Raw genomic sequence first — 13,458 nt, forward strand, 5'->3', positions numbered from 1 at the left:
CGGGCAAAAAGACTGTAGTCCAAGCTGCTAGAAAAATCCCTGGGGCTACTGGAACTGTATCTGGGCAAGGCCACAGCATAGAGCAGTTGTCCTGAGATGTCAATTATATCCCTTGAGCCTTTGGGTACCCTCATAACCGAAAACAATTATTCCTTCCCAAGGGTCTGTGGGCAGAGGGGAGAGGGGATTAATTAGTTTTGCTTAGTGCCCAGAAGTGCTGAGAAACCTGAGTAGGATACTCAGTGGGATTATAAATAAGTGATGCCTGGTATTATGGAATCCAAGAAAAAAAATCTGACTTCAGGTGGACATGTCTCTTGCCAGCCCAGCTTAGACGGGGATTCACTTGTATTTACATGGAAGAATTGGGCTGACTTGACCTCATTCAGCCTCGGAGAAAACTCTCAACACCTCTCAGTGGGAAGTCTGCCGAGAGGGCCTGAGCAGAAGATGGTTTGTGACCTAGTGCTGGTACTCGGCTGCCTACTCACTGGTTGACCATCAGGATGAGATGGTTATACTTGAACTCTTAATGCAGGGCTCCTTCTCCGTAGAACATTCTAAGTTTTATTACTCTTCTTGCACTGTTTCCTATAAGTACATTATAAGGAGATGGTAAACTTCTGGTTAGTGGAGAGAGAATTGAATCAGTTGGGCTCTTTGGGACTTAAATGACAAAATCACAACACAATCTGGCTTAGGCAAGAAGGGGTATTTACTAGTTCCCATAAGTGGAAAACCCAGAGGCACTGCCTTCAGGCATGGCTGGATCCAGGAGCTCTAATGACATTGATAGGACTCAGTGTCTCAGTCTCTGGGCTCTACATTCCCTTCTATTGGCTTTATTTCTAGATAGTCTCTCTGCTTATGATGGTGGAAAATTCTAAGAAATGAAGACCAGGTGCTTTCAAATAATTTATAGTCTTCATTTAGAACATAAAATTTCTAAATTGGGCACTATGCAGAGCCTGGGGAAACAGAGAGCGGCAAGACAACTTCTTTGGACTTCCTTGGCCTTTGTGTGCAACAAGCATGAACTTAAATTTATACCAAGGCCAGGAAAGTAACATAAATAAGAAAAGTGTCTTGAGTGAGGAATATTAGGGAGAGGTGGAGACTGTAGCATAATAGAGAGCACATCCTGCCTAAAGGGGGTGGCTGTGATTCAAGGCCAGCCACTCCTCTGTGCCAGCTGTAATTGCCATGTTACACAGGAATGTGGGCCAGTGTTAATCAGTTCCTCTAATTTTTCAAGAGAAGCCAGAAATCCAGATTTTCATGGAAATCCCTCTGATATTTAAATATTAACTAAAAAAAAAAAAATCTGTGATGGCCACACAACAAAAGTCTGCAGATAACCAGCTCATGACCTCTGCTATTTAGCATAGGGGATTGCCCAGAGGACTTGAACACTGCTTACATACTAACGATTTCTTTTAAAAAGATGTATACAAATATCAGTTTAGCTGACTTGAGACTGTAAATCATCTCAGAGGGTCTCCTCATGAAAGGCTTGGAGTCAGAGAGGGGGCCCATAAGAGAAACTCTTTGCCAGTTTTATTTCTTATATACCTTGCCCCCACCCTCACCAATAGGACTGGATACTCCTGGAGTCAGAGGTGTCTTATTCATAAGTTTCTTATATACCTTCATATAAAAGGATTTATTTATTCATTCAATAAATATTTATTGAGCATTTACTCTGTACCTGGCATTGTGCTGGGCACTATGGGAGCAGTGTGGCAGACACTGTTGGTTGCCTACCCAACTTTAATCTTCACTTCTTCCTTGTTAAATAAACTTCAATTTTGTAAGGGCAGTAATTAGCCTAGCCCTATGGGGTAAATCCTATTTCCTTTGACAGTGATTGGTATAGGAGTGGCCATGTGACCCATGATATGGAACTTGGCAGAGATTTTTTTTTGGGGGGCGGGCGGATAAAAGCATAAAAGGGGAATTATTTTTGGCCACCTTGGCCATCTCCTTCTTTCTGCCTTTGAATATGGTTTTATGGAGACTTATGCCTGGAGTGGTGGCAACCATTTTGTGAATATGAGGCAACAAGTTTGGGACAAAAAGCCAATATATTGAAGAAGACAGAAAAAAAATGGAAGAAGCCTGGGTCCTTAATAACATAGTTGAGCTGCTTAATCAACTCTCCTACCACCCTCTTCCTAAATTTTTATGTGAGATAACTAAATATCCTTATTCTTTAAGCTCCTGTTAGTAAAGTATTCTGTTACTTGAGATGAGCAAGACAGACCACCTCCTGCGCTTCAGTAACCTAGAATCTATCAGATGAGAGCTAGCAATGAGTAAATGCTTTCTATAAATTCCTTATAATAATTTCCATCCTCCTTTTACACACAGAAGAAAAAAATTGAGGCTCAGAGAGGTTAAACCACTTGCCCAAGGTCATTTTGCAAAAAATGGCACCAATCATTCTTACTCCAGAACTCACTCTTTGGAGCCACTAGCAACACTTACTTCCTTCTTAAGTTTGCACTGAATCCTTTGCACTGAGTAAATGTATGAACAAGTAGTAGCAACAGGGCTTTTGCATAAAAGTTACAGAATTGTTTGCACTATCAGCACTTCTAACATCCAATTGTACACAGATGTTCTTTATCTGAATCTGGAGCCAGAGCCAGAACTTTGCAGGAATTGGGCCACCTGGAGTGACAAATCTGAATGACAAGGAATATCTAGCACTAGCCTTGGACTTGGGGAGGACTCTCCCCTGTCAGAGCCCTGCAGCTATGAAATTGCCCAGCTATTCCCACCACTATCATCCCAGTCCAAACCCCATTATCTCTGGCCTGGACAATTGCAGAAGTCTCTTGATGGGTCTGCCTGCTGCTACCTTTTGTCCCCCAAATTCCATAATGCACACAGCAGCTGGAAGAATCATATACCAGAAACATATACCAGCACATGGAACTTCTCTGCTTAAAACTCTTATCATGGCTTCCCATCACAATTAAGAAAAAAACTCAAAAACATTCCTTAACCTTGAGAATAAAATCCCCAAAGGGCTCTGCCTGGCCTGGTTCCATCCACTTCTCTGACTTCCTTTCCCAAGCTCATTTCTGCCTTAGGGCTTTTGCCTGTTCTGTTTCCCCTGCCTGTACCTGCATCCTCAGGACTTCACATGGTTGTCTTCTCCCTGCCCTCAGGTTCTTGCCTTAGATATATCACCTCCTCCAGGAAGCCTTTCCTGCCTGACCACCCTATCTAAAGTTGCTGATACCTCTCCCAGTCATGCTCTATCACTTCCTCTCGCTTACTTTTCTTCATGGCATTTAACACAATTCAAATGAGCTGGTTTGTTTTTTTACTTGTTTATTAACTGTATCCCCCACCAGAATATAAGTCCATAAGTGTAGAGATGGCCTATTTTATTCTCACTGTATTTCCAGTGTTCAGAGTAGTACCTGGCACATAATAGGTGCTCACTAATTACTGGTTGAGGGAATAGCATTTCCAGACTGGGAAATACCTTTGCCTTCTATTAAATTAATCTAAGGTTTCTCAACCTTGGGACCATTGACATTCAGGGCTGGAGAATTCTTTATTGCGGGGCTCCAACCTGTGCATTGGAGGATGTTTAGTAGCATCCCCGGCCTCTACCTACAAGATGATGGCATCTTGGGCACGGATCATGATGATGGAGGTGATGAGAAATGAACAGATTAAAATATATAATAATATTATGTGCAACTCCATGGAAATGAATTCCTTAATTTTAGAAATGAAGGAAAGGGCCAGATGGGGAAGGATCTTACCTTAGGGCACTGTGGCTTGCTCAGTTTTTCTCCTCCAGAACAGGGGCTCACCGCTGTGTCCACAGCACCTATTTACTTATCATGCAGTAAATATGTATTTGAAAGCATAAATGAGTAAACATGGGGCCCAACTATGGCATCCTTAGGGAGGCCTTGCTCACTTCTCTAGGTAAATCCTTCAGTTTTTTATTCATTTCTGGAGATTATTTATTTGATCGATTCTGTCTCCCCCACTGGACAGGGAGCTCCAGGGGGGGCCGTATTCTTTGTTGACCCTGGCACAGGGTCTGGCACACAGGAAGCTCTCAATAACCAGCTGTCCAAAGTAACATGAATGAATGATTGACTCACCAGGCTTTATAAGCTAGCTCACCCTTCACTCTCTCTTCCCGTCACCTTGCTTTATTTTTCTTCTTAACCGTTATCACCAACTGCCACACTGGATATTTATTTGTTGATGTATTCATTGCTCACCTTCCCCCACTAGAATCTAGAATTCCATTCTAGAATTAGATTTTAGAATCTAGAATGGAAGCTCATGAAAGCAAGGGCTATTTAAAATTGCAATCTTTTCCCCCTACCCCTGCCTCTATCCCTCTCCCCTGCTTCATTATCCCCACTGCGCTTATCACCGTCTGACATATTCTTTGACTTTCTTGGTTTTGGTCTGTTTCCAACCAGCTCCACAAGGGCTGGACGTTTGCGTTTGGTTCATAGCTGTATCTCGGACGCTTATCTTTGTGCCTTTCACACAGTAGGCGCTCAAGCCACTTTATTGACCGGATGAAGGAAGCCGGGATTGAGAGGCAGGCAGTGGAGGTAGCCCAGGTGGGAAGGGCCAAACCGCTAGGCGCCCCTCCTTCGCCCAAAACCCCAGCCCGCCCCCAGCCTCACCAACGGGCTGGCCCGGGCAGGCAGGAGTTAAGCGGCGCGCACGCTTCCGACCCGCAGGTGGCGCCGTCCCGCCTCGGTGCCCGACTCTGGGCTCTCAGAAGTGCGGGACAGAATCGCAGCGAGCGCGGAGCCGAAGCTCAGCCCCGACTTGTTGATCTCGCCCAAGCAGCCGCCACCGCTGCCGCGGGAGCAGGAGGAGGAGGAGGAGGAGGTGGAGCAGGAGGCGCCGCCCGATCCCGGTCTTGCCACCCGCGCCCCCAGCGCCCCCAGCGCCCGTCCGCGCCCCCAGCCTTGGAGAGCGCGCTTCGGCCCCGCAGCGCCTGCTGCTCCGGCGCGTCGCCTGCCCGTCCGGCGTAGGCCGGGCCCAGCCCGGCCCCGGGTCCGCCGCTGCCCGCGGGCTGGGGCGCCCGGGCGACCGCGGCGATGCGCGGTCCCTGGCCCCGGGAGGCGGCCACCCTGGGGGTGAGTGTTGGGGCGCGCGGCGGGGGCGCAGGGGGACACAGGAGGGGGACTCGCCTGCCGCGGTTCGGCCTGTTGGTCTACCCAGGCTCCGCGGTTTCAGGCTGGGGGGTGGGGTGGGTGAAGGGCCTGGGCCCGGGGAGGTGCGCGATCCGCATTCTGGGGTGAGGGGTTAGGGCGTGAGCTTCACATGCCTGGGGGGCTCAGAGGAGCCCCTGAAATCACCAGTGCGCGGAGGGAGGAGGGCTCGTTTTGAAAAGGCCAGAAAATTCAGCTCATTTCCCCGCCTCCCACCTCCCCCACCCCTTCCCTTCCAAGCCCCGGGAAAGGCGCAGAACCCGGAGTTATAAAAAGCCACCGCAGGAGAGGAGCGAGGAGAAGGAGGAGGAGGAGGAGGAGGAGGAGAAGGAGGAGGAGGAAGAGGAGGAAGACAAGGAGAAGGGGGCGGGGAAGGAGCGAGGGGGTGACGGCCCAGGTGGATCCCCAGGACTCTGTTCCCCCCTCCTGCCGTGGGGCAGGGGGCGCAGAGGGAGGGGCGGGACCCCGCGCAGAGCTTGGCTTTGCGTCTTCACGGTTCACCTCGTTGCCGGAGAGACCTCAAGAGATGCTCCCGTGGCTTGGGGAGAGGGGTCGCTTCAGGACAGTGGGGCTTCATGATCACCCCGTCTGTTGTGACCGACAGGTGGGCACCTGAAACCCTCCGGAATTCCTCCAAATCTTTAAAGGTTTAGAAAAAGCAATCCCGCTGCCACCCCCAAGCCCTCAAATCCTAATTATCTCGGAGCGGGGGAAGGAAAAGATGAGAAGTTAAAAAAAAAAAAAAAGTTTTCTCATGCAGCTCCCCTCTTCTCCCCATTGCGGGGCCAGGTCGGGGACTGGACGGGGAGACCTAGGGAGAAGCGAGTTTCAGCACTCGAAGGGGCGGACAGCGCCCCAGGCGGCCGGGTCGGGTCCCGGCAGCAGAAGCCCGGGGTAGGGCCTACTGGGCCCCCGGGGCGCCTCTTGGGGACCCTCTCCCCGCCCCGAAGGGCGGCCCCTCCCTCCGGCCACGGGGTGGGGCGGGCTTCAGCACCGGCTCGAGGGACAGCGCCCAGCCTTTCTGCGGGCCTGAGCGGCTTAAGCGCCGGGAAGGTCAAGGCCGGCTAGGGCCCAGGTGGAGAGGTGGGGAGGGGCCGCGCACAGCTTCCTGTTTGCTGACCTGAGTCTGCTTTCTGCCTCGCAGCCGTCGGGATGGAGGTGAGAAGACGGCCGTGACGCGCGCCCGCGCGGCCCCCTGCGCCCCCAGCAGCCCACAGCGCTCCCTGCCCCCCTCCGCCGCGGCGGCTGGCCTTGCCCTCCAGTGACAGCGGCCTGGGGGGGCAGGGGGGGCGGGGGCGGCCGGACCAGCGATGCCGGCGGGCATGACGAAGCATGGCTCCCGCTCCACCAGCTCGCTGCCACCCGAGCCCATGGAGATCGTGCGCAGCAAGGCGTGCTCGAGGCGCGTCCGCCTCAACGTCGGTGGGCTGGCGCACGAGGTGCTCTGGCGCACCCTGGACCGCCTGCCCCGCACGCGGCTGGGCAAGCTGCGCGACTGCAACACGCACGACTCGCTGCTGGAGGTGTGCGATGACTACAGCCTCGACGACAATGAGTACTTCTTCGACCGCCACCCGGGCGCCTTCACCTCCATCCTCAACTTCTACCGCACCGGACGGCTGCACATGATGGAGGAGATGTGCGCGCTCAGCTTCAGCCAAGAGCTCGACTACTGGGGCATCGACGAAATCTACCTGGAGTCCTGCTGCCAGGCCCGCTACCACCAGAAGAAGGAACAGATGAATGAGGAGCTCAAGCGTGAGGCAGAAACCCTACGGGAGCGGGAGGGTGAGGAGTTCGATAACACGTGCTGCGCGGAGAAGAGAAAAAAGCTCTGGGACTTACTGGAGAAGCCCAATTCCTCTGTGGCCGCCAAGGTGAGTGTGAAATCTAGGGGCTGCTGGGCTGGGGCATTCTGCCTGTGTCCCCAGATCGAGGACCACGGCTGGGGGACTCTGGCTTAGTTCCCAAATGTGAAGACCAGAAAAGAGGAAGGGCTATGGCTGAGATCTCAGAGGTGAGGACCAACAACCCCTTCAGACTGTTCCTATGTGGCACTGGCCACCTCATCCTTTTATCATTCAATAATTTATACCCCAACTTTGTTGGAGAAAAGGATTTACAGAGACTTATGAAAACCCACAGCAAGAGAATGGACACTGCAAATAAAAAGGGCACGGAGAGGCAATAAAGCTTTGGGATGGGGTAGAGTTGAGTTTGGTCTATTCTACATAATGCTCCCTTGTGGATGCCCAGACCCAGGCTGGAGGGGGGTCACCCTGCAATTTTAATACTTATCCCTATATTTATAACCTCATTTTGCCCCAAGAAGGGAATGAAGGCAGCTTATAGACATACGTGGAGGACGTTGAGATACTGTCAGGCGGTTTTAACATAAGTGAGAAAAACGAGGCAAAGGGACTCTGAGGGGTGGGTAGTGCGTGCGTGACGCATGCAGCTGACTGTGGATGCTTGTGGGCGAGGGGTCACCCCTGGTTTGGTCTTTCTTAATTTGGTGAGTTGATTCCAAGAATGGTTTGATGCAGCTTCTAAAGATGCTTTGGCTGTCGGAAGACGATGTAAATTTTGAAATAGGACAGAAAAAAAAATGAGGCAATGTAAAAAATAAAGCAGGAGAAAGAGGCAGGAATGAGTTCAATCACACTGGGTAGGCCAGGGAGTCCTGTGTGCTCTCAGGTAAAAAAGCAGAGGCTGTAAGGGACTAAGAAAGGATTGGGGTGGGGGTCAGGCCAGGACAGGAGGTCATTTGTTGATGAGCAACTTCTCTGTGTCAGGCTGGGACTCGGGGATGCCTCAGAGAGGTGGGGGCCTGTCTTCACGTGGCCAGTGTGCTGGGATTTGGGAGTAAATGACAGCACAGTGTGTGCAGTGCTATAAAAGAGGCCATGTGGGACCCAGGGGGAGCCCAGAAAAGAGAGGTGCTGATGTCAAAATCCAGGAAAACCGAGTTGGGAAAGATGTGTTGAACATAACTCGTTCTCTGAGAGCAGGGCCAAAAAAGGGGGGCAGGTAAATGTATTCATGGCGAAAGGAGAAAGAGAAGAGGAAGTCTACGTACCAGCCATGATGTATTAGCTAGGGCTGCCTCCTGTCCAGCCTGGCCTCTCATTGTGGGTGCTCCCTGGCTCAATTGCCCCCCACTAAAGGCCCACCTACAGGGCTGGGTCTGGAGCGGGTTTTGTGGGGTCCTTTCTCCAGATCTGTCTGCCCTAGGAGAGGCCTTTGAGAGTGAATGTAGGACTGAGTGGCTGGTTGGAGGGTGGAGAGAGGCCCAAAGGTTTTCTCTCTTCCGTGTCGACTCTAAAGAGGACAGAGAGATTCCTAGGCCTGTTTCCTCTTCTGTGGGCTGCCTCTGCCCATAATCCTGCCCCAGGTTTCATGTCCAAAAAACCTCTCTCTTAAGGCATAGTCACTCACCCTTAACCGGCTTAGGATCAACAGACTTATTTTGCTATTTCCAGGCCTGACACGGGTTCTTCCCCTCCACACCTGGTTTAGACCCAGATATGACCCTCCCTCCTTCCTGCCCTGTCCCTAAGACAAGAGAGTGAGGGGCAGAGGAGGGGAGGGTCACTTCCCCAGAAGAAGCAGGCAAAAGGCTGTGTTTGGGTTGGTGCCTGACATCTAGGCAAGTAGCTCAGGCTTGCAAAAGGCGCTGTTTGGGAATCAACAGCTTCATCTCTCCCTCGGGTTAATCCGCTCACAGGGACGAGTTTCATGACCTCTCTGTGATCCTAGGCTGGGGCTGCCGGCTAGTCCTAGCAGATGGACGACGGCCTAGGATATTCTGCAGCCAAGGCTGAAATGGTGAGGCAGGCAGGCTCATTGGCCCTCAGTATAGAAATCCTGCCATTGATCACATATCTACTGTGTATGAAGTATAACAACACATTTAGCCTTATACCAGTTCTCTACTATTATCCCACCTTTCACAAAGAGGGAAGATCAGAGAGGTTAAGTAACTCGCCTAAGGTCGTGCGACAGGCCAACAGGAGTAGCCAGAAACTCAAACTCAAGTGTGATTTTGAAGGCACGGTTCCTTCCATAGTGATTAAGTACCATACTCTCCTCCACAGTCTCCCTGCTTCCACCTTTGCCCCCTGTAATCCATTCCCCATTCAGCAGCCGGAATGAGCTTTTCTAAATGTTATTGGATCGCATTATTCATCTGCTCGAAATGCTCCAGAGAGGTTTCCCATCGCACTCAGAATAAAGTCCAAACGCTTCACCACGAATCCAGCTTCATGACCTCTCTGAGCTCATCTCTTCTCTCCTCTGTTCACTCAGTTTCAGCCCCACTGGCCTCCTTGCTGTTCCCTAAACAGGTCAGGCTTTATCCTAACTCAGGACCTTTGCACTTGCTGTTCCTGCCGCCTAGAATTCTCTTCCCCATATTGTCCCATGGCTGGCCGCTCCTCCTCATTCCCCATAGGAGCTGGTCCCTGCTCAAGTGTCCCCTCCTCTGAGAGACCTTTCGTGACCCCTGATTAAAACAGCCTCCCTCCCCTTACACTCTGTCACATATTGCAGTGTCTTTGCTGCATAGGATTTAAGCACCATCTGAAATTATACTTGCTTCCTTGTGTTTCTCCGTTTCTCCCCCACAAGAGTATGAGCGTCGAGTTGTATTCACTGCCCTGTTTCCAGCACCCAGCGTGGTGCCTGGCACAGAGGATCTCCAGATAACTACACGTGGAATGAATGAATGGCACAGGCAATCAGTCAGTCACTGTGTCTCAGGATCCGGGAATCTGTCATTCCTTCCTCCCAGCCCACCTGCAGCCCAGTTCTCTGTGCCTCTGGCCTCCTTCAATCATTTGTTCTTTGCCCTCCCCACCCCCATCCAGCCCCCCAACTTGGATGCTTTGCTTGTCAGAACAGCAAGGCCTGTAGAAATTTCTCAGAGGTCACAGAATAAGAAGTCAAGTGGAGGATCATTGCCGGGTGATTGTGAGATACAGAAATGGCCATACCTCATATATTTAAGAGCAAGGACAGACCTGGGTTCCAAGCCCATGTTCACCCCCTCCCCAGTTTCTGGCCTTAGGCAAGTTCTTCACCTCTCCAAGCTCTAGCCTCCCACCAGCTATCCTCCTAAAGTATAGATAAAAGGCCCACCTTGCAGGGTCATCATGAAATCATGTTTGTCAAAATTTAGCACAGTGCCTAACCCACAGTACGTAGGGCTTATTGTTATAAATAATCGGGAGCAGAGTCCTTTCTCTGTGGCTGGGTGGGCTGAGTTGCAGCAAGCCCTTTCCTTCTGATAGCAGTACTGGGAGGCTAAGCTGCCACTGTTAATAATTGATGGATGTTCCGGCAACACAGAGACAAACCAAAGCACAGGCCCTCGCCTTCCCCGTCAGGGGAGTGAAAATCAAAATCCATTAGGCAAAAGGCAGTGTGGTTGATTCTTGTTTGGAAGCTGGGGCCAGCTTCATCAGAGTGACATGACTGCAGTGCTGGGCCACCACTGAGTTTCTGCTTTCTGGGAAAACTACAGGCTTTTCTCAGTAGGAGAGACAGGGAACTAATTTGCCAGGCCAGGAGTATCTGTGGTCCCTGGAAAAGTCTCAGGGTTAAAGCCTGAGATAATTTCCTAATTTCCAGAGTAGCTGCTGTTTATTGTGCCGGGCACTGATTAGTGATACTTTCTATGCACTATCTCATTGAAATCCCTTCAACAATTCAATCAAGGGAATCTGCCAGTTTGGGCTACAAGTCACAGATAGAAACCTGGAAGTGGCTTCTGTAAGGAGGAAGGTGCATCTTCTCACTTAACGGGAAGTTCCAAGTAGCTGCTTTTGTGTTAATGGTTCCATGATGCCATTAGGATTCTAGATTCTTTTTGTCCTTCTCCTCCTCCAACTCCTGCAGGTGGCTTGGTCCTCAGGCTGGATGCCTCATCTCACAAAATGGCTACCTAGTTCCAGCCTTCAAATGTAGGCACATGATGTCTGACCAGTGAAGAAGAGCGTGCCCTCTTATGTGCCACTTTTTTTTTTTCTGCAAGGCAAACCTTTCCCAGCAGCCCCCTGGCAGACTTCTTTTTAAATCCCATTGGCCGGCATCAGGTCACATGCTCATGCTCTATCTGCAGGGAAGCCTGGAAAAGCGTCTGGCATTTTCAGATGAGGGAGGGAATGGATTTGATGAGTGGTATTAATATTCTTTTATAAAGAGGAAATGGAAACTCTGAGAGGGGCAGTCACTTGCCAGAGCTCACACAGCTAAGTGCTCAGTCAGTATTTGCTGAAGGAATGAAAATGGCAGAGCAAGGGTTTGAGCCCAGGTTGGTCTGGTTCCCAAACCTGTGCTTCTTCAATCTGGAATCTTGGGCAGCTCATTCAAGCTCTCTGAGCTTCAGTGAGATCATCTGCCAAATGGTGATGGTATAAGTGCCCACCTGTTGGGACTGTTTTAATGATTCAATGAGATTTCAGATGGTGAATGTAATTTGCAAATAGAAAGTACTTTATACATATGAATTATTATTATTATATTCCATTGTGAGAGTATTCTTTATTTAGAGACTTTGGCCAGTACTTTGCCCACCACAGAATTTGATTAAAAATCAGCTCTGGGGACTTCCCTGGTGGTCCAAGTGGATAAGACTCTGTGCTCCCAATGCAGGGGGCCTGGTTTCAATCCCTGGTCGGGCAACTAGATCTTGCATGCATGCCTCAACTAAGAGTTCTCATGCCACAACTAATACCCGGTGCAGGCAAAATAAATAAATAAATATTTTTTAAAAAAGCCTCCCCTCCCCGCCCAAAGAAAAAGATTCTGCTCTGGGGTCCAACAGATGTGGTTCATTTCTACATTGCTTACCAGGAATATGACCTTGGGTAAGTTCCTTTCCTCCTCTGAGTGTTAGTTTCCTCCTCTAGAAAATGGAAATTATAATGGAGCCCGCCTCTTAGGGCCATTAGGAGATAATCTGCATAAAGAGCTTAACCCAGTGCCTGGCATGTAATAAATGTTCTATATGTGACAACAGTGATGATTAGTATTATCACCGAATTCCTCTCTTCTAGCTACTCCCCTGGTTGGCAACATCCCCTATTACAGTGTTGATTGTAGGATCACCACCTGCCCCCTTGGGATTTCATGCCTTTAGTGTGATGATGCTTCTACTTCCTTGACTTGATCCAGGAGAGATTCATGTTTTATCATTAAGAAAAATGAGGGAAACCAACTCAGAATCCATGGGGCCCCTCCAGTGCTATGAATCGTCTGGCTGAGGCTCTTGCTGGCCCGGGTCAGTCATCCTGGATGTTTGTATTGGGTTGGCCAAAAGTTCGCTCAGGTTTTTGTTATGGAAACTCTGAATGAACTTTTTGGCCAACCCAATATGCCAGAGATTCAGAATCCCGGCTGTGGGGTCACACAGACCTGGGTTTGATTCCCAGCCCTGACATTTCCTAGCTCTGGACTTTGGACAAATCATTTCATTTCTCGTAGCTTCCATTTCCTAATCTGTAAATGAGGATGATAATAAAAGCTACCTCCCAGGGTTGCCTGGAGGATTAAGTATGATTGTGCATGGAAAGCACTGAAGCCACAGTTCATAAATCCAGTATCCTGATTTGATAAGGGGAAACACGGAGAATGCTTCAAGGACTTGCCTGGGTCACACAACAAGTTGGGGAAAGATCAGGGGCCATTTTCAGGCCTTTCTGCCCCTCCCTCCCTCCCCCCCGCCCCCGTTACCCTCACTGAGGTTCAGGGGTATTTCCATTCCTCCAGGATGCTTGACCAGGATCATACCTGGGCAGCTGGTCTCCCAGGGTTTTCGAAAGGCTACAAAAAGCTAGAGATTGTGAAAAAGTTTAGGAAGGACAAGTGCTGGCCAAATGAGCAGTTTGGCCAAAGCTTAATTAACTGAAAGAGAACAAGCACGCATTAAGCACCAACTCCATACCCAGCACTATGTGTACTTCCTATACTTGATAGTGTCGTGGATGGGAGCCCTGATTTTAGGGTTGCCCAAGTTCAACCTGTTGTGGATGGGACCAAGTTCAAAATTTGACTCCCCTGTTACTCACCATGTGACATGTGACAAACTACTGCACCTCCTTGTGCCCCGGTTCCTTCAATCATAAAATGGGGGCAATAGCAGGGGCTGCCTCATTGAATCGCCACCAGAATTAAATGAATTAATGCATGCAAAGCATTTCAAATAGGGTTTGACACATAGAAAGCCCTCAGTAACTGTTAG

At 50.0% G+C, this 13,458-nt stretch overlaps 1 protein-coding gene across 1 annotated transcript in view; it reads left to right on the forward strand.

The window, feature by feature from the left end:
- The first annotated feature begins 4,759 nt into the window (after window positions 1-4,759).
- The window catches only part of KCNB1 (potassium voltage-gated channel subfamily B member 1), a 109,247-nt gene continuing 100,548 nt past the window's right edge, over window positions 4,760-13,458 (forward strand). The window contains exons 1-2 of the mRNA XM_036827226.1: window positions 4,760-5,141; window positions 6,361-7,093. Coding sequence (XP_036683121.1) covers window positions 6,527-7,093 — 567 coding nt within the window. The 5' untranslated portion in view covers window positions 4,760-5,141; window positions 6,361-6,526. The remainder of the gene's footprint in view (window positions 5,142-6,360; window positions 7,094-13,458) is intronic.

This window comes from Balaenoptera musculus, chromosome 15 (assembly GCF_009873245.2).
Source record: "Balaenoptera musculus isolate JJ_BM4_2016_0621 chromosome 15, mBalMus1.pri.v3, whole genome shotgun sequence".
NCBI classification, from domain to species: domain Eukaryota; kingdom Metazoa; phylum Chordata; class Mammalia; order Artiodactyla; family Balaenopteridae; genus Balaenoptera; species Balaenoptera musculus.